General features: G+C 33.8%; 4 protein-coding genes across 6 annotated transcripts; 1 reads left to right on the top strand and 3 right to left on the bottom strand.

Annotated features, from left to right (window-relative positions):
• Window positions 1-2,653: 2,653 nt before the first annotated feature.
• Window positions 2,654-3,136, bottom strand: LOC106777343 (uncharacterized protein At1g76070). Its single transcript, XM_014664921.2, has one exon. The coding sequence runs from the start codon at window positions 3,134-3,136 to the stop codon at window positions 2,654-2,656; it is 483 nt and encodes a 160-aa protein (XP_014520407.1).
• Window positions 3,016-12,779, bottom strand: LOC106777530 (DNA-directed RNA polymerase II subunit 1). Of its 2 annotated transcripts, none has more exons than XM_022787391.1 (15): window positions 12,447-12,530; window positions 12,047-12,310; window positions 11,533-11,832; window positions 11,279-11,437; window positions 10,966-11,127; window positions 10,640-10,860; window positions 10,416-10,557; window positions 9,998-10,333; window positions 9,603-9,889; window positions 8,983-9,241; window positions 5,813-8,895; window positions 5,567-5,638; window positions 5,363-5,416; window positions 5,157-5,260; window positions 3,016-3,145 (listed from the first exon to the last, which is right to left on the bottom strand). In XM_022787391.1, the coding sequence occupies exons 1-14, from the start codon at window positions 12,528-12,530 to the stop codon at window positions 5,158-5,160; spliced, it is 5,526 nt and encodes a 1,841-aa protein (XP_022643112.1). In that variant the 3' UTR covers window positions 3,016-3,145; window position 5,157. The 2 variants fall into 2 exon arrangements, with proteins under 2 accessions (XP_022643112.1, XP_014520599.1); XM_014665113.2 differs by lacking the exon at window positions 3,016-3,145 and adding an exon at window positions 4,297-4,671 and having other exon boundaries at window positions 12,447-12,779.
• Window positions 12,780-15,368: 2,589 nt separating this feature from the next.
• LOC106777335 (peptide methionine sulfoxide reductase MsrB) lies at window positions 15,369-17,051 on the top strand. 2 transcript variants are annotated; one of them, XM_022775876.1, is made up of 3 exons: window positions 15,369-15,838; window positions 16,039-16,064; window positions 16,663-17,051. In XM_022775876.1, the coding sequence occupies exons 1-3, from the start codon at window positions 15,498-15,500 to the stop codon at window positions 16,746-16,748; spliced, it is 453 nt and encodes a 150-aa protein (XP_022631597.1). In that variant the 5' UTR covers window positions 15,369-15,497; the 3' UTR covers window positions 16,749-17,051. The 2 variants fall into 2 exon arrangements, with proteins under 2 accessions (XP_022631597.1, XP_014520397.1); XM_014664911.2 differs by lacking the exon at window positions 16,039-16,064 and having other exon boundaries at window positions 15,372-15,838.
• A 106-nt stretch (window positions 17,052-17,157) lies between these two features.
• LOC106776684 (L-ascorbate peroxidase 3) lies at window positions 17,158-20,737 on the bottom strand. Its single transcript, XM_014664163.2, has 9 exons — window positions 20,450-20,737; window positions 20,095-20,213; window positions 19,561-19,616; window positions 19,364-19,429; window positions 19,040-19,091; window positions 18,251-18,366; window positions 18,053-18,150; window positions 17,852-17,951; window positions 17,158-17,564 (listed from the first exon to the last, which is right to left on the bottom strand). The coding sequence occupies exons 1-9, from the start codon at window positions 20,554-20,556 to the stop codon at window positions 17,355-17,357; spliced, it is 924 nt and encodes a 307-aa protein (XP_014519649.1). The 5' UTR covers window positions 20,557-20,737; the 3' UTR covers window positions 17,158-17,354.
• Between the last annotated feature and the right edge of the window lie 229 nt (window positions 20,738-20,966).

The following is a 20,966-nucleotide window of genomic DNA, read 5'->3' as shown; positions in this document are numbered from 1 at the left end:
GGGCCTTATGGGTCATATTCAACACTCAGTGGGCCCGACCTTGGTTTTAGATTGTACTGTTGACCAAATTGTGTCCCTAGTAGCGGAAAAGGTAAGCTTCATCATTCGTTATTTAAAGCTTTTTACATCTTTTTTTATGAGATTAAAGAATAAAAAACTGTTTCTTTTTTTTTTGGCATGGAATAAAAATAAAAAGCTATTCTTTTAAAGTTATTTTTGCTGTGTGCAGTGATTAATAATTTTGATAGGTGAAAAAACAAAGAATAAAAAAAAAATAAGAGTTGAATAATTGGAAATGGTTGGTGTCATAAGCCATTAGAGTAAATCATAAAGGTGATTCAAAGTGGGTCCATCACTAAAGACAAACATACCAATTGTGTTGTGACTTAGTTTGGTTTCTATAATTATTACAACATTTGATTTTTATGTGTGTTTTTTTCCCATTGGGCACAAATGGAAATAAATGATGCCAAATTGAAAGGTTTTTGATAATGACAAAAGTTAAAGTAGTTGGTAATTTAAAGTTTGAGTTATGGTTAATTAGAAAGGAAGGGAAAAGGAGGGAGAAAATGTGTATAATAAGTTAGGAAATTATGTAATGAGTAATAATATTATGATACACTTTTATATTCATTTGACACAAAATACAAGGGTAAAATGGTCTAAAAATTATAAAGATTTGTAGTTTTTCAAGAAAGAAGAGAGTAAAAAGTAAGTAAAGATAGTGTCAAATGAATGTAAAAAATTTAGGTGTGTCAAAGAATAATTTCTCTTATATAATGGAATACTAAGGTGTTTGAAATTGACAAGTGGAATCACTTTCATGTCTTGACATGTGATATCCTCAACTCAAAGGACAACCATAGAAACTTTCATCATGCAATCGTGAAAAGATACTAAAACCAGATTCCAAGCCTCTCTATATTCATTTACTTTTACTTTTAATATAATTGACTATAATAATAATCAATAATAATAAATAATGTAAGAATATCGAATCTTTCAACTCCACACTCTATACAAAAGAAAAATAAATTATGGTATTCTCAATGGATATAACTGATACCTAAATTTTTAAATGAGATAGAAGACGACAATAAATAAGAAGATGGGTATACACTTCTTCTCCATCATCTTCATTTTGAATTATTATCATGTTTTTAATTTATCGAGTAATGTTATAAATTTATTTTTATTATCATCTTGTATTTTATTTGAAAAGTCTTGTTGTAGATAATTTTTAATTATTTTTTCAATGTGAGATTTAGGATCACAATCAACACACTCTACCTCACACTTTCTTTCAAATCTCTTAATATCGTTTTTAGTGTCAGTTATAAATTTCTTCTAAATTCTTATTATGTTCTTTTGATTAAGGTAATAAAATTTTAAATTCGTAATAAATACCACTACATACGTTTTTATACTAGACTTATTTTTATTAGTTTTTGATAGATAATAATTATTATAAATTTAATCATGATTGAGTATGGAATAAACAAACTTTATTTGTAAATTTGATTATTAGAGATGTTTTACGGGTAAATTTCATAATATATTTTGTATCATAATTTATATACATATTTAATACACATTTAAATTTTTAATAATTTAGGTAGAATGAAATTTTACAGTTTAGGAATATCAACCTCGATCTTATAATTTATTTATTTAGTATTTTATTTATTAATAATTTTTTATCAGTTGAGAATATTTAACTATTAATTTAAAACTTCAATCATATAACTTTTTTCATTTATCAAATAACCTTTAAAATTTAGGTTTAAATTCTCATATATCCTTTTATATATTAACAATGCAATATCCAACTACAAGAGCGTGATGTGTTGCAGTTAAAAAGTTGAAAGTACTTCATGTTTCTGAAGCATAGTATTTAATAGCCTTAAATATCAAAAGTTGAAGCCAATTAATAATTTTTGTGAAGGTAAAGTAACACTTCTTTAAAATTCAGTCTGCAATCTCCTTTTTACACGGACAATGATATTTTACAATTTTTTTTAACAATTTTTTGATAATAGGATACGTGTTATAATTTTACTGATTTATTTAAATTTATATTTAAAAAATATTTGAAATGAACGAATCAAAAATTGTCACTTATACATTATCAAAAAATTATTAAAATAAGTTGTTAAAGAGACTTTTTCCGTTTTATAATTCTCTGTATGAATTACACGAATCCAAACATTAAATGAACTTATAGACAATAACAAAAATTTATCTACTACTCTACATGCACATCCCAGAATCTTTCTTGTTATAAAAAATGTAGATGGCATCTCACATTAATTATAAAATAAAATTATAATATATAAATAAAATGTAATATACACCACTCACAAATCTCAGAAATATCTAATCTCACTCATAAAATAAAATTAATAAAACCGATATCTATATTTAAAACTACAATTAAAAAACAAATTATTAACAAAATATATATAAACATTAATTTATATCACCTTACATGTATAAACTATTTAATAAATAATTTGATTAAACATACATGTGTTTCAATAGATAAAGCTTTCATCATTCAACCATAAACTAACACATAAAGACAATGAGACGAAGCAAAAAGAGATTGATAAAGAGAAACAATTTATTATGAATTTTGCTGAAAGTGAAACGTTCACCTTTCTGCAATTGTAACATCAAAATCATACAAGGATCCTCTTCCACTGGCAAACTTTTTCATTGTATTCAACGATGGAGCTTCCACTCTCTTCTCTTCCAAAACCTTATGCTTTTGTCCTTCGTCACTTCCCTTCCGAATCCAAAGCACAATCTTCTTCAATTCTCCAACAGAGTCAACGGGTTTTGTTGAATCCTTCTGGGTATGGGCCTGGGTCTGGGCCCTTTTCTGTTTCCGGGCCTTCCTTTTCTTCTTGCCTTGAACTTGGCCCATGCACGATACTTTGGGAGAAGTGGGCTCTTTCGTGCTAAAGCTCTCGCCTCGGCGCTTCCTTCGTGCTTCCCTGGGAATTATGGAAACCAATCGTGCCGGCGATCGACAAGGACTAGGAGTTGGGTTCTGAAACGCTACTACCAAAGTCGCAGGTTGTTTTGTCAGAAACTTGAGGAAGGTTCTTCTGATCTGGAACAGTTTCTCCATGATGATATTCTACAGAATATATGATATCAACCAGGGTGTAACTATGATACAGAGAAGGGTGTGATTCATGGTTATAAATCATTTAATCAGCCAAAAACAAAAGCAGGGAGCCATTAAAAAAGCGCTATGGTTGACATTGATATGGTGTGGCGTGCTTTTGGAGAGGAAGAAAAGTTTTGTCGCAATACGCTGTCGTTGCCGGCACATTATAAAATTATAAGAAGATTGGATTTGGTCGTGGTTTTACAGATTGGTACGTCATTGTGACACTGACTTTAGAGTATGATTATCATTATTTGTTGCTTCTTTTCTTGTTTTCTTGTCTTTTCAGAAGTCTGTATTGTAAAGAGTATGCTAAGAACTGATTTTAGTGATTGGGGAAAGTGATGAGGTATCAACTATTCATCCTCTATCTGAAAGTTACAGCATTTTACATATGACACATTACAATATTAGGGGATGTTTTCATTTGTCGTAATTGTTGTAAAGAGAAGGCGCAAGAGTAATATATGTGGAAAATATGCATTTGGAACAAATATTTTCAGATCGTCTAAAAAGTTAAATAAAAAAAAAGTTTGATAGCAACTAACTATTAATTAGCCGCTTTTCGACTTTTTAATGCAAATAAACCATGTTTCAACATATTAAACATGAAAAATAAGTTTCGAAAATTCCATTATTCAAGGGGATAAAAGAAAACGAGAAATCGTTGAAAAAGAAAATGATGTGATCTGGGGAATATGACAAACGTGTACCGCTTTTGCAAGTAGGATCTTATTGCAGAATCAATATTTTCCAGTCCAGCCCCTTTTTATTACAAATAATCACGGTCTAGATTTAATGAGGTTTATTCGAGATTACTAAGAAAATTAATTAGATGCATTACATTGATATTATGTTTACCAAAATTAAAAAATTATCTTGAAGATTGCATTTTTAATCTTTACAAAATTACAAAAGAATTCTAAATAATATTAAAATGTTCAATTTACGTAATGAAAAAACATTTTTAGCAACAAAAAGGTTTAAAAAAATATAAAAGAAGTACAAATATTTTCATTTTTCATACCAAAATTGATGTAATTGCACCGTACCCTTAAAATAACCTAAAGCCACAGCTGAATCCACCGGCATATTTACAGAAAAAAAAAAAAAAAGCATTTAAGATAAACGCAAATGTATCATTATTTTAGAAGTAGATCAGAATATGTTTTGTTCAACATATACCATACACTTTTTACAAATAAATATTTTACAGTGATTTATATCATCCTCAACTTTTGGGGCATGTGTTGAATAAATGGATTAAGAGGATGAACAATCACAGTTCACAAGCCATTCCTCAAAGAATGTTCAAACTATTAAAGCACAATTTGAATTCATAGTTCGACACTGCGATGCACTGTTCAGAAGTTATTGTAAACAGCGACTGATGATATAGAGGATTAATACAAGGCAAAGAAATAGACTTCGAGCATCTCGATGTCTGATCCCTGCAGAACTCAAAGTCCTCCTCTGTCCAGCCTCAAGTTGTCCTGAACATTTTACCGGACATAGGTACTTTTTCAATAAGGCTTACATTCAAACTTGGGAGAGAATGAGAATTTGTTTTCACATATGCACAATATTTCGATGAAAATGCCAAATACACATCACTTCTTTACAACATCCCTAGTTGTCTGTCTATATAGTCTAAAATCTAAATCAGCTTTCCCCACTCCAAAATTAGGAATTGTTTCCTTAAGTTTGGGGGTTTCTAGAAATATGATCATTAAAAACCCTTTGTTCACACTTCCAATTATCGGACATCAATTGCAAATCTTCCTAAACACCTCGTTGCCAAATTCCCTTTTTCCCAATTTTGAACCAAAAGGAGAGGAAATAGCAGAACCAAGATATTTTTACGGTCTAGGCCTCTAGTTGTAGAATTTCTGAACTATTTATATCGTAGATTCTCCATCCAATAAGATAAAAAAAAATAAGTCAATATATCCGCGCTTCAGCAAAGCTGTTAGTTTACCTCAGCGAGTGCCTCTATCATCCTTGTCACTAGTTTGAGGAGTGTACTGGCTGGTTGACGATGGTGAGTAACCAGGTTGACTTGGTGAGTAACCCGTACTGGGACTGCAAATGATAAAACGGAAAATAACAAAAACAGACCGTGCTCAGGAATATGGCTTTCTTACAATTTATAAGTTAAAGAATTATCAGTGTACAAACGCATACCTATATTGGGGTGAACTTGGGCTATAGTCTGGGCTCCCACTAGAATTAAATGGGCTAGAAAAAAGAAAGAATGAGCAAGTCATAAATAGGCCTCCAAAAGTCTAGTATATATAGACACAATCTCCAATGCTGCCATTGTCGTTATCACGGACAAGAGATAAACTGTTTAAACGCTTGACAGGACAATAAATGAACTTAACTTACCTGCTGGGACTGTATGTTGGGCTTGATGGTGAATAAGACGGTGATGTCGGTGAATATGATGGGGACGTGGGGCTGGAAAGTGATAAATTAGACATATGCTTGAAATACAAAACTAACTAAAAATAAACATGCAGTCAAACCCAAGTTTTTGGCTAAAAAATCAAGGGAAACCATTGAGTTTGAACTTTGAAGGTTTTATAAACAATACCAAAAATAAATATTAAAGAAGTCCAGAGAATAACTCACCTGTAGGTTGGGGATGTGGGACTATATGGACTTGATGGAGACAATCTTGGACTGCTTGGAGAATATGCTAACGAAGGACTGTACTTTGCTGACTGGGGATTGTAACTAGGGGAAGTAGGACTATACGATGGGGAAGTAGGACTATACGATGGGGATGTTGGGCTATATGAGGGTGACGTAGGGCTGTATCCAGGTGAAGTGGGGCTGTAAGCAGGGGAAGCAGGGCTATATGATGGGGAGGTAGGGCTGTAAGAGGGTGAAGTGGGGCTGTATGAAGGTGACGTAGGACTGTATGAAGGTGAAGTGGGACTGTAAGCAGGTGAAGTGGGGCTATAGGCAGGTGAAGTTGGGCTGTATGCAGGTGAAGTCGGGCTGTAGCTGGGAGAAGTCGGGCTATAACTGGGTGATGTGGGGCTGTAGCTGGGTGATGTAGGACTGTAGCTGGGTGATGTTGGGCTATAGCTGGGTGATGTGGGAGAGTAGGATGGACTGGTTGGTGAATAAGCCGGACTTGTAGGACTATATCCTGGAGAACTAGGGCTATATGTGGGAGAGGTCGGACTGTAACCTGGTGATGTGGGACTGTAGCCGGGAGATGTGGGACTGTACCCAGGTGATGTGGGGCTGTACCCAGGCGATGATGGACTATAGCCTGGAGAGGATGGACTGTACCCAGGAGATGAGGTGGGAGAAAACGCCATCCCACCAACATAAGGTGAAAACTGGGCATCCGACGTAGGAGACAGACGCAAATTTGGACTCAACAAATAACTAGGAGACATCAAGCCTTCATGATATGGAGTTCCAGATATTGGAGAGCGAGCAGGAGTCATGCCAAAATCAAGACCGTCCATATAACTAGGCAGTTGGAGCTCAATGGCATTCTTCAGCATCTCATCATTAAGATACAATGCACATTCACCTGTGCCAATAGGGGCAAGCTGACCTAGCATAATGTTTTCAGTGACACCCCTCAAGTAATCAGTCTCAGCATATACTGCAGCATCAAGCAGAATATCAACTGTCTCTTCAAATGAGCATCTCATCATTGGCCCAGTATCATTCCGGTTGATACCATGACGTGTAATGGCCATCAGATGCCCCCGATAAGTCATTGTATCACAAAGAATAGCCAAATGCCTGTAATTGACATAGGAACCATCAAACGAAATGACAACACGCAATTCATCCAAAAGAGCTCGCCGAACTGCCTCAATACCAAGAACTTCAATAACTTCAATTAAGTGATTGCTTGTGGTCCTGGTCGCATCAACATCTTCATGGCACATCACAGCCAGAAGGTTGACACCTTCAGTATCAAGCATCCATTCCTCATTAGGCTTAAAACCTTCACTCTCATCAAACTTCTGGGTTTTAGTATTCTTTATAAAAACTTTGTTGATGTCAGGGATACCACGTAAGGTCATTTCAGTCAGCATGTTGCTTTCTATTTTCTTTAAGAAAACATCATCTTCAGCAGATTCATCCTGAATCTCACCCTTGGGTGATTCATCGTTCATAATTCTGATACGAAGTATAAGTTTTTCAGCATTATCATCATTAAATATACAAGTCAAATCCTGACCAAATTCAAGATTAATCTTCTCTGCAATGTCAGCCATACTCAACTTCTTATCCACCATCATTTCACGATTCAGCTCTATGCGAAGCAACCAAGGGGAGATTTTGTCAAGGGCAACTTCTTCATCGGGCATTTCAAAGTAGGACTTCACGAAATCAACATCCTCTTCAATTATTGTACTCATCGGATCCGGATCATACCACACCTCTGTAGCTTGAGTCACACTCCTTAGAGTGGTATATTCTAAAGCACACTGCACGCTCTTGGCTCTCTCTTTAGTCTTACCAACATCAGCATTCAAGTACACAGACAGAGAAGGTGTTTTAATTCTCTTTGCCACATTAATGATTTCCCTTAACCTAGGAACACCAAGAGTAACATTCTTTGCACTGACACCAGCATAATGGAAAGTGTTAAGAGTCATCTGAGTAGCAGGTTCACCAATTGATTGGGCAGCTACACAACCAATCATTTCTCCAGAGGCTACGAGTGACTGCAAGAACCTTGATTCTATTTCTCCCACTACCCACTCAAATGCCTCTCGAGAAAGCCTGTATTCCTCCAAGACCCTTTTACTTGCGAAAGTGCTGCGAAGAAGAATGTTAAACAGGAGAGTAGCATTCTTTTGAGCTTCTTGACTTAAAAGATCTTCACCAGGAACAACCTTAAGCCGCTCCTGCAGCTTATCAATGGCTTCCACAATTTCCATTGGATGCATATCAGAAGGCCTTCGGAAATCAACCTTAAATGTCTTCTGAGCATTCCAGATAAGCCTCTTCAAGTTAACAGGTAGTGGGAGAGAACTGTCACCACTAGGGGCTATCTCAGTTGCAAGTTGATATCTATCAGCTTCGAGTTTCTGAACCTCAGCTTCAAACACATTACGAAATTCTCGGATGGTTTTTAAGTCTTCTACAGGCTCTTCAAGCATGTAGGTAGGCTTCCAGTTTTCATCATCAAATTCATACCTAAACACCCTATCAAATTCTGTCTTTTTCATTTTAAGGGAATCCAGCTTCTGTGTTTCAATCCAAACCGCATCCATACCATCTTCCCCATAAAGAAACTGTATGACGTCTCCCAAAGAATTTCTAACAGTCCCATCATATTTAACCATGATGTCCTCCATAGCCTTCACCAGTCGCCTCTGGATGTACCCAGTTTCAGAGGTCTTCACGGCAGTATCAATAAGACCTTCCCTACCACCCATGGCATGAAAAAAGAACTCTTGAGGGGTCAATCCTCGCAGATATGAGTTCTCCACAAAGCCACGACTTTCAGGCCCATAATCATCTTTTGTGAAATGAGGCAATGTCCTATCTATGAACCCATATGGAATTCGTTTACCTTCAACGTTCTGTTGACCCACACAAGCAGTCATTTGAGATATGTTGATAAAACTTCCTTTGGAACCAGCTGTCACCATAGCTTTCAGATTGTTGCTCTCAGATAAACTTTTTTGAGCACTATTTCCAGCATCATCACGAGCTCTATTTAGTGTCTGAAATTATCACATATGGAAGTTTGTCATATTTACCCAAAAGAAAATTTTAATATTATAACAATGAAAAAAAATTCCAAATTAAACCTGATTCACTCTGTTTTCAAATGAATCCATCATTGTCCGACCAGGCTCAGCCTCCAACTTTTTCTCTTGGGCATCCCTGATAAGTTGTTTCACTTTCTCCTTAGCTGCTGATATAGTCTGATTTATGGTTTCCATAGTGGAAGCATCAGCAATTGTATCACCAATTCCAATGCTAAAAGCATGCTGCAAAAGCCAGTAGTTTACAAGCCACTGAGTATGCCCAAGAAATTTCCGAGCTGCATCAGGGCCAACCTCTTCCCTGTATTAAAGTAGACATTCAGTGATAAGTAATCGATTGAAGTAGTTTCCAAAACAACAAAGTCACTTAAGAGTTGGAGTTTAGATCAATAGAAACAACCCCTCTCTTGAGCCTGTACAGGTAGATTGATTATTACATAACCCAATTCATCTATTAAGCAATGTTATCAAATACCGAAAGTGGGATCTGGCTGAGCCAAAAACCCGCCTTATAAATATCACACATGGTGTGGTGGCCGGAATTGTGGCCGACAAGTTATACACAGTAATAAAACAATAAAATGACAAATTCATTAAAAATAATAGCATAATGAAAAACTAATTTAATAACATTTATAAAACTATAACGATAAGCTGCATACCAAATCACGTGAATGAGACTTCCAGTAGATGTTCCAAGTGTCTTTTTGCAAAGTGTTCCAGTAAGTAGTTCACCTTTCTCAATTCTGACCATGGTATCCCCAGGGGTTATGGATCCCCTTTCATTCTCACTGTGCCAACTAGAATATCTGATTAGGTTTATAGGCTTAGGAATGATGAGATTGAAAACTTGTTTCCCTGTCCATAACGGTTCTGGCTTCAATATTGCAGGAGTAGGAACTTTCCCATCAAAATCTTCCCACCACATCAATATGTTCATGAAAACATCCTAGTTAAGAAAAAGAAGGAAAGTTCTGATAAGATTATACATAAAGTCTGTACATTAACCATGCAGCTTAAATAAACTGCAACAGCAGAAAAATTCACTTTGTCTAACCTTTGGGATAAAAGTATCCCTCTTAGTGATTTTTCTGCATCCTAAAAGTGAATCTTGGACAATTCCCATCACTGGCCTGTTTGACTGTGGTGACACAATGCATTTAGGCACCATCATAAGCTCCAACACCTCAGCTCTGGTTTCAAAAGACTGAGGAACATGCATATTCATTTCATCCCCATCAAAATCAGCATTATATGGTGAAGTTACAGACAAGTTAAGCCGGAATGTAGAATATGGCATGATTTTGATTCTATGCCCCATGATGGACATTTTATGAAGACTAGGCTGACGGTTGAAGAGAACAAAGTCTCCATCATTCAAATGACGCTCAACCTAAAACGGCAACATCAAAAGCTATTAGAAGGCACTGAGAGAAAACCAAAATGAACAATATCAAATTGTTTAAAAGCAGTACCTTGTAGCCAAGCTCCAAATGGTGATCACTACTTTTCTTTAAATATCTGAGATCGAGCCTTTGTCCATCATCACGAATGATGTACTTGGCACCAGTTTTTCCAGGTGGAGGATGGGGTCCATACTCAACAAGTTCCTTCAACCTGATTTTTTTTTCAAATATTTTCTGTTAAAAATGGAAGAGAATGCATCAATTGCAGCAGGAAATGCATACCAAAACACAACCTTTCAATGTTGTATGGAGTCACGGTCTCAGGGTATGTTAGATTCAAAGCAATACTCCACGGCACTCCCAATTGATCAATGTTGATTGTTGGATCAGGTGTAATGACTGTTCGAGCTGAAAAATCAACTCTTTTACCCATCAAGTTACCTCTAATCCGTCCTTCTTTTGCCTTGAGCCTGCTACATATTGATTTGATAGGCCTTCCGGATCTTTGAGTAGCCTGCAAAAGTAAATAGCAACTGATCAATACTTCATCAAATATTAAAAAGCCGATGAAGATTACAGGAAGTATATATCCATAGTAAATGTTCAATTCCTATAATACCCTTGGCAGTCCAGGCAACTCATTATCAAAATATGTTGCTATGTGGAACTGCAATAATTGAGCAAACTCAGAAATAATATGTGCAGGAGATCCGTTCCTCTCCTGTCTCTTAAGATTCTCATTGTGCCTGATGATCATAGCCAGCTGATGAGTTAAATCATCCTACAAATAAGGAAGAGCCAAAAAAGTCAGCAAGTACCATGGATTAAAAGTTTTAACCCAGACGATATCAGTCAAAATGACCAGAGAAAATTATAATTAAACAAGATACACTTGCAAAAATTGCAACAACCAAGAAAGCATAAAAACTTGCCTCACTCCTAGAGGATGTGTCCATCATCACAGAAGGTCTCACAGGTGGAGGAGGAATTGGAAGAACTTGTAAAATCATCCAGTCAGGACGGGCATACTTAGGGTTCAAGCCCAACAACTGACAGTCCTCGTCGCTTATCCTTTTCAGAACACCAAGAACCTTCAACAGATATAACAAGTCACCAACTGTGTCAATTTCTGCAACAGTGATCGTAAAAGTGCTCATGCTAAACATCCAGAATTAAGAAAAGTTACCCTTTCTGCAGAAAGGGTTTGTTTCCTCTCTACAGGTTCAGGAAGCTGTTCTTGGTCATCACTTTTCTTCCTTTGAGCTTTGTACTCTGCAATCATTTTCATCCCTTCAATCGTAATCTTTGGTTGCTGAGCACCACAGCCACCGCGACTCTTTTTAACTGGTTCATCAGTATTTTGTCCAGGAATATCAATTTCATCTCCCCCTTCACACTTGCCTTTGTTTTTGCAAGCATCCAGAATCTTTTTCAGCCTGTTCTTGGGATTCCTGATCCTCAAAGCTAGCTTAAATTTGTGATCATTCTGCATACAAGGCAATCAACTTAAAAAAAACATTTGATTTCATTCTCCTACACTTACAAAGTAGAAGATTAAACTTCCCCTCTCCTAAACAGACAAAAACTCCAATTGACCACAATTCACAACCAATGGAACTCAGATTCCCCTATTTTCTCATTTCCCACAAACTAAATAGCTAATAAAGTCAGTATTATGCAAAGTCCACTTGCAAAAATACCTCGTCAGCTAGAATTTTAGAGCAGTTGAAGCAAACACAACGCATTATAGTCAACACTGTCTTTAAAAACCCAATGTGAAACATTGGCTTAGCAAGCTCCAAGTGTCCAAAGTGGCCAGGACATTCAGCCATACTCGCCGTGCAAGTCTCACACTTGAGCTTTCTGTCAATAGTTCCAAGTCGAGGGTCACTCAATCCTCCAACCTTCGGCTTCCCTCTCTCCGTAGTCTCACCGTGCTCAATTTGCACCACAGACATTTGTCTCTGAAACACACACATAAACCAATCATCAACTTCATAGCACCACAAAACTGGAAAGAAACACTCGAATCCATTTACATTCATTCGAGAAATTTCGAAACAAAGTGAAAGAATTAGATAGTAGCTTAGGGTTTATTACGATCTCATCGGGACTGAGTATTCCGAACTGAACCATCCGGACTTTGGCGACCTCCGCCGGAGAGAACGGAAATCGAATATCCATGTCAAGGATTAGAGGAACGAATTTCTGCTCGCTGCAAAGATTAAAGCAAGAGCTCTCGAGTTAGAGTAGATTTCTGCTCGCCGCAGAGGAGTTTTGCTCTTTGCGTAGGGTTTCTGCAAACCCTAGTCTCTATTTTTCAATTGCAGAACAAAGTAAGAGATTATGCATTGGTTTGTTCAATCGGTATTCTGAAGTATGTATTAGGGGCAGGGCAAGCCCTAGAACTTGAAACAAAGTGAGAGATTATGTATCCATTTGTTCATTGGTTTTCTTAAATACCAGGAAAAACACAGGTAACTATGCTTCTGTCCGCTTTCCCTTAACCATAAAATAAAAAATTAATTGTTAAAAAATATTACTACAATTTATATTAAAATTATAAAGAGTGAATAAATGTAAAAAGTTATAAAAGTAAAAAGTTGTTTTGAATTGATATATTTTTATTTATGGTAAGATTAATTATATTTAAAAGGATAAAAGCGATAAATACATTTTCAAAAATATAATTATAAAATGTAAAAATATAAAATTGGAAGATAATATGTATATTAAAAAATATTCTTTAGTAATAATATTGATTAGTGATCCCCAGTCCTAAGCTCTATATTTTAATCTTGAAACAAAGTAAACAATCACATACCCAATTAATCATGTGATATAATAATTTGTGCATTTTCTTATTTTTAAAAATATTGGTAGAAAAAAGAAACTTCTATATTTTTTAATAAATAAAATAGTTATAATAGCTACCTGAAAATAATTAATAATTGTTAGTGTTTTGTATTATTAAAAAATATAAGCAATTTGTAGTGTATATTGTGTTAATGAAGGGATATTTTTTATTTTAAAATATAATTAAATATCAAATATGAATATATATATATATATATATATATATATTTTGAAAACAAAATTCATGATAGTCATTTTTATTCTTTTTCTTTTTCATGCACCTTAACTAATTTCTTCACTAGCCACAACTCTGGTCTATATTTTTGAAAACAATCAAGGCATCATCAAAAGCAAATAACTACTTAATCAAAAGACTAATGTTAATTTAAAAAAACTACATTTCTTAATAGATATTTTTCATACAGACAATTATCAAACAAATAACCATGTGGTTTACGACCAAAGTTACTTAAAAAGTAACTTTTTCACAAACTTTTATAAGAAAAAATGAAAATAAATTTAATTTTCTCATAACTAAAATTATTTTGTTAGAAAACAACTTCTATAAATTAATCTATGCATAAATACATTGTAGTTTTAAGAAACTATTTTTTTTCTTCTAATATTGCTTATTCAAAAATTTGTGTAAATAAGATTTCGATTGTGCATGTATTTAGTCAAAGTTTTATAAGATATGGTATTCTGGCATGGAATTTTTTTTTTCTTCTTTTCAATCCATATCTGTAGTCAAACACAATAAATGTGATGTGATTTTCTGGGCACACAGCAGATAGAGAGAGAAGAAAAGAAATCATCCTTGCCTGGAGTTTCCATGACACAATTCCTAGCATAAAACTTTGTTTTTATATAAATCTCATTCCAGTTGTTCAAAATTGAAATCAGACATTAAATATGATAGGTAACATTTTTCTTTTATTTTAATGGAATGTTGTTATTTTTTCTCATTTAAATACATTTTATTAAATATAGTTCAATATTGTATTTGTCCTAAAATTTCCATACATGGGTGCAAAATTTGTCAACACCTTCTTTTTCTATCTAAATCTTTCAAAAGTTGAGTTGTTTTGCAGTTTAAAATCAACATAAAAAATAGTTGGAAGTTCCAAATCAAATGAAACAAAAATTTCATTTTACAAACTCATTTTGTAAATTAATTTAGGTCTAAAATCCACTTCAAACTTGGTATAAAAATTTTATATCTATATTTTGACGTGAAAGGTTTTATAAGATTAAATTAAACCTAAAACCTATCTCTAACAAAAATAAATGGCCAAAATTAAGCATTCACAAAAAATAAAAATTGAACACTCAACCTATTTCAAGGTTTTTCTAGTTTAGTAACAGCTGAAATTTTTATGATATATGTGAGTACTCAGTTATAGTAACAACATAATCAGTCATCTTTTCTGCAAACTTGTTTACTTGACAAATCATGCTCAATCCAAAATCAAATTTTCTGTAAACAAAAATATTCTTTAAAATACTTAAATTTTTTATACCATCTTTCTTTATTTTTTATTTTTTTATTTTTAAATAAAATATAAAAATTTATACTTTTATAATCATTTTATATTTATATAATTTCTCGTGTCATCAACTTGTAAAACACTTCATCAATTTCATAGAAACAGCACAACTTTTTGTTACTTTTGATTATCCAACACAACTCAACCATCCTCTCTGATTCAAGGCTTTGAGCAGGACGTATAAGCCTATCAAACATGTATGTGATTGGCAAAATTAAACAACCCTTCAATCTTCTTTCAAAAAGTATATTTAATAAATAAATATAAATTAGTAACACCTTATGCATCCTTTTAGACAAAATATAAGATGGAGTGTATAATTATTTTGTAAGTGAATGATTTATCTTCTCTTTATTTCTTTCCACCCACCATTGGTTAAACATTTTTATTTTGTTTATTTAATTTTCTTACAGTTTGGTGTGGTATAGGAGCTATTAAAGTTAGTTATAAGAAAAAGGTTTTTTTACATAGTTTAAAAACAGGTTTTAAGAAGTTTTTTATTTGAAGTTATAAATATAAAAACAAGATAGAAAAAATGATTTTAAGTCATTGAATACTGTCATATATGATATGTAAAATTTGATTTAAAAATTAAAAATAATTTCACCTTAGCAATGAAGCAGTCGCATCGTGTCCTTTTTCTGTGTCCTTTTTCCACAACTACACGCTTTGGACTTTTCGCAAACACCTTGTATTTCTACTTCTGGCAATTTCAACACCCTCTCCTCACACCACACCATTGCCGATCATGGCCTCTGAGTACACCTGCACGGCGTGCGGCTCCAACCTCTATCTTAACTCCGCCTACGCCTTCCCCCCGGACTTCTACTTTGAGGCCGGAAACAAGGACTCCGTCTCTTTCTCCGCCGTAGACGCTTCCAAGTTCAAGTTCGAGAAGGAGGACAAGATCCGCCCCTTCTTCGAAACCGTCAACTACTGGGGAATTCAGAGGAAGAGAACCAAGATCAAGTGCAACACCTGCTCCTCTCTCCTTGGCCATATCTACGACGACGGTCCACCGCTTACCAATTCTCCCGGTCAGTTTCACATGGGACCCAGCCAAGTCATCCCCCGAGAACCAAGATATAGGTTTAAGACCAAAGCCATCACAATCTCTTCTACTTAATTTCAAATTCTCTCTTTTGTTATACAGACCCCATCGTAGCTTATAGCTTCTGTAATATTGTACTCTTCTCTTTGAATTTGTGTTACTATATGTAATTTACGTTCTTGATTGGTATTTTGTGTTTAGAATCATAATAGAACACTGGTTTATACTTCTATTACAGATTGCATTGCAAATTGGATGAGGCAGGTATTTTAGGTCTTTAGAAAGATGAGTTTTTGGTTTGATTAGAAAATGAATCAAACTTGCTTTTCAACAATCATTATTTTAACGTCTACGGTTATGGTCTAGAGTGTGCTGTTGCAGGTGACCTAATAATATAGATTTTGTATACACTATACTAACTAGAAAATAGAGACATTTGAAAGAAGAAAACTGGAACGTAAATTTATTTCTGATATGATGATTACAAAGTAGGGAAAACCACTCTATATGTAAATATAGAATTCATGGCATTTCACTTAAGAATAAAAGGATATAGGCAACTTTAAGAGCTTAAGAATCTAATCTATCGAGTCTGAAATTAAATTGTCAATTAATTATTATAATTATATTCAACAATTCTACAACAACCATTGTAATTAGAAAAGAATCTGTCACTAAGTTCTGCTCCTCCTAGGTTGAGGGACTGCAAGTAAAATTCTTTGCTATGGAGAGACAAAAGCATAACAGTTCCTTCAAACTTGATAAAGTTTTCTTTGTGTTTTGTTTGGAGGATGTGAACTAGTTTCTATAACTTTTCTGATCAGTGTCCTCTTATAACATTCTTTTTTATATTTCTTGGCAGACCCCTTCAATTTGATGATACTCATAAAATGGTTTGTTCTGACAAATTGGCGTTGTGCTATGGTTAACCTGGGAAGGGAAGAGTGAAGGTGGGTAATATGGGCAGGATCAGGATGTGGTTGGTAGGACGTTGATCATTCACATATTTTACTAAGATAAAAATGACTATAAAGTTGTATTTCATATTTATCTTTAGAGAATTAGATCAATGTTCTATAGTGCTCTTGAGGCGTGGAAATCTTTGATGTTCAGCTTTTACGTTCACCAGTTTTGTGGTAAGAGTACTTGGCGGATTATAGTACTCCATGTTCATTAAAGTAGACAAATTATTAGTATTACAAAAAGAACATATCAGTACACTTACCAGAAAACTGAGCCCTCTTGATGTCTCGTTGAAATTTGTTTTCGTTCAGTCAGCTAAGCCTCAGTAATAAATTCCTCTGGTTTCTACATTGTTCTTTTCCACTGATTATTGAACTATGGGCTACTACTATTGACCACAAAAATTAAACCAATCTTCTCCAAGCTACCAAAGCTGCTTGGTGGATGAAAGAACGTGGTAGGAGTAAACCTGGACGAGTTAAATAGAATGTACATTATATTCGAGAGATATTTGGTGACTTTTGAAGTTCACAAATTGGCATTTTTTAGAAGAAGATGACGATGATAACAAGCTCAAACTCCAATTTTGGATCAATCTTTCAATTGATTTTTCTTCATCTTATGTAAGTAAACTAATATTCCGGCCACCGCAACTGATATTATACCGATTCCTACGAGTCCCCTGTGCTGATTTAGCTTCTGATATAGTCCCTTGGACTTGTTTAGATTTTTGGGATCGAAGCCCAGCTCTGAGAGTTTCTTATGTGAAATTGCATATTCTTTGAAAAAGATATCCTCATCCTGTTAAAAATTAAAAATTAGATCGAGATATCAATACAATAAAAAGTTAGCCCAGTTGATGCGGTTAAGACATCGTAATTACTGAATAAAAACTCAAATGACTCAGAATTCGAATTCAAGATTTAAATTTGATTTTCTGAGATTGAAATTTGAACTATTCGATTTTATCTGATAAATGTAATTTACTAACTGTCCCAATATATAATTTTTAACTGCGTTAAATTTCTAGGTGTCCCAAATGGAAAAGAGGTATTTGATAAAAAAGGAAGTCTTTGGTAGTTAGTTACCTTAGCATACCGTTCAACATAGTGATAAAATCTTTGATCCTCTACTAAAGCAGAGTCCATGGGAAGCCTCGAAAAGGATGCACCCTTACTGAGTAGTTCCCTGTTTCCCCCATTCAAAGAAAATAGTTAAGTGTGCGGGGAATTTCAATTGTATACTTTTAAATGGACAAATAATTATCATCGTGTAAATAAATATCTTACTTAAAATAGGAGTTATCAAACTTCAAAGGTTCCTTTGTCCATTTTCTTTCTTCGAACCTGCTGCGATCTTCATGCGTCTCACCCTTAGGTGTCTCTCTCTTGTCAATTGAAGTGAATAAAATAAAGTTATGCATATAAGTAGCGACTCCTGGACATCTCACTCAGTTTTTCTAATGATTATGAGTATATCGTGCTTACCATTGCTACTTTTGGATGCATAGTTCTTATCAAAGCGTGGCCTCCACATAGAACTACTATGTCTTTGTCTTCACTTAGTCCCATGCGAGAAAATTTTCTCCTTAAACTCCTTGCATCTGAAAGTTTTCCATATAAAAAAGAATTTTCATAATAATAGCGAGCCAAGATTACAAATACGTTGCATACCATCAACAGAATAACAATAAGCAATTATTGTAGAGAAAACTATGTTTTTAAAATGTTTTAATAGCTAGATCCAGATTAGAGTTGGTCAGAAGGATAAAATCAAACAATTAGTAGGCATGTATGGGAAAATTATATATCAACGATTTCAATGAAAAAGTTGATTACTTAGGAAATGAAGGTGAAAATCTCATATAGGACACATGAACAACAATTTCTACAGAACATTGTTAAACTTTATATTAAAAAATTAAGTAAATTCTATAATCACATAATTCACAGTCTATTGGGGTTGTTCATCTTTTTGTATGCTATATAGACATAAACATAACTAGTACTTAAACAAAGTTTAAGGTAATGAAACGACAAACTAAAACTAGTTAGCAGGAGAAAAATAAATTGACTTTTTAACCATTGGTTATTGATTAAAGATATAAAAATAAAAAAGTTATTGTGGAATTTTCATTATATATGAAAATACAAAAAGTAATACATGTATTTTTAATTTTATAAAGTTTTTTAATCAGTGTTAACTGGGAAAACAACCCAAAGAGAGATACATCCATAAACGGTAGCAAAAATTAGAGACTTAATAGCCAACATTACCTTCTTCACCATTTAGAAAGTTTGCTTGAACTCGTGGAGATTCATTTGAATCCTAACAAAGAATAATTAAGAACTTTCAAATCAAACAGAGCTAATACAATTGTCTTACTATAAAGTGTTCGTTCACTATTAACTACTCACACCTTTTTAAGTGTTGAATTTGAAAGACATCAGTATCCATTATGCTCAATCAATCTATTTCACTAAATAGCCCGGTAACATGCTATACTTTTCAAGAGTGTCTTATGTCTAAACTTTTTTATGAACCAAAAATTTATATATATATATATAGAGAGAGAGAGACACACACACACGTGAGTATACCTTTCTGCCAGGAACAAATTCAATAATTGGACCCTGAGTGACCTCTATTGCAACAACACCAGCAAGCTGAAACGCAAATTCATCCAATTACACAAGTTAATATAATCAAACTTAAGGTGATTGAATCCACTCTAGTATAATTATTTGTTTTAATCATCATAATATATATAAATGGCTGCAGATTGAAAACAAATAACCTGGTAAAGGTCTGCGTATGAAACCTTCCTAAGTTTAAGTCTGTGCTTCACTATATCTGTTTGGGCGAAGAAATTAGCAAATTAAAATAAAATAAAAAGTAAAAGAGTGTCGCTATAAATAAAAAGGTTAAATAAATTTTTGATCCATAAATTTGAATACAAAATTAAAGTTAATCTTTGTTCTAAGATATATTTTAGTGTCAAAACTTAAAAAATAAATAATTGTAATCTTTTCAATCTAATGGTGCGTCAATTCTTTTAAGTATTGTTTAAGCTGACATTTAAAATACAATGTGTCAAATTAGTTTAAACGAAAGAAACATCATTTAATATGTTAAAATATTTTCATGTAATTATATTATAAAGATTATATTTATTTATAAAGACTATATTTATTTTTATTTTTTTTAAGTTTGAAAATCAAATTATATTAAATTTTGAAATAATAACAAATTTTAATTTTATATCTATTATGGATTATCGATATATCTAATCTTAAATAAAACTAAGGAAATAAGGAAAAAATAATTTTACCACAGTTTTGAACTGCTTTTTCCAATTCCTTGATTGCTGCGTGTTTAGTGATGAATCTAATAGAAGCATTGGGGCCTCCCGTTCTGCTTCTGGCGTCGTACGTTGCAGCATCGTTCCACCTGTGTAACATTAAGCTTTTGATTTTAAGCTAGATCCTTCACATATTAACCATCATCCAAACACGTTAAAAGTATGAAAATTAACAGAGTTGAGATGAGTGAGTGCGCGTTTATCTAGAGATTTAGAAAATCGACCTACATTTTGGATCTAAACAACAAAAATGAGTGAATATTAGTTGAATTTGGAATCATAATTGGAAGAAATTAAAGCGTGAAGTTAGTAGGGAGTGACGTACGCTAGTTGAAGCATGAGAGGGGCGCATTTGTTGTTGGCGATGAAAGAACGAAGTTCACGTCGAGCTATCTCTATTTCCTTGAGATAATCCTCATCAACTGCACCCATTCTGCATCAAAGTTAGTCTGAAGAACGTGCAGCCTATAAATAAACGATAGAAATAGGACATAACGATGATGATGCTGATGATAGTTGCAAGTAAAGAATGGATTTCACCGCTCTGGTGCACGCAGAGGAAAAATAATTGTTTATCTGGAGAAGAAAGTAGAAAGGAATTTGTTGCCGTGTGTTTCCATCACAACCCAAGCACCAACGAGATTCACTTCAAGCATGAAAGGCGTTTCGAAACTATTTTATTTATCATTTTTTTAAGCTTATATTAAAAAAATTGTTTAGTAATTTTATTTTAAAAATGAAGAAAAAAATAGACTTGGTTGTAAAATTTATTCTAAAAGCAAATTATCATAAATTGATCTAAATGTAGTAAAAATAGTTCAAATTAAAAATGATAAACGTCC

This window comes from Vigna radiata, chromosome 11, assembly GCF_000741045.1.
Source record: "Vigna radiata var. radiata cultivar VC1973A chromosome 11, Vradiata_ver6, whole genome shotgun sequence".
In the NCBI taxonomy this organism is placed as follows: domain Eukaryota; kingdom Viridiplantae; phylum Streptophyta; class Magnoliopsida; order Fabales; family Fabaceae; genus Vigna; species Vigna radiata.
This window is presented reverse-complemented; position numbering and strand designations above follow the sequence as displayed.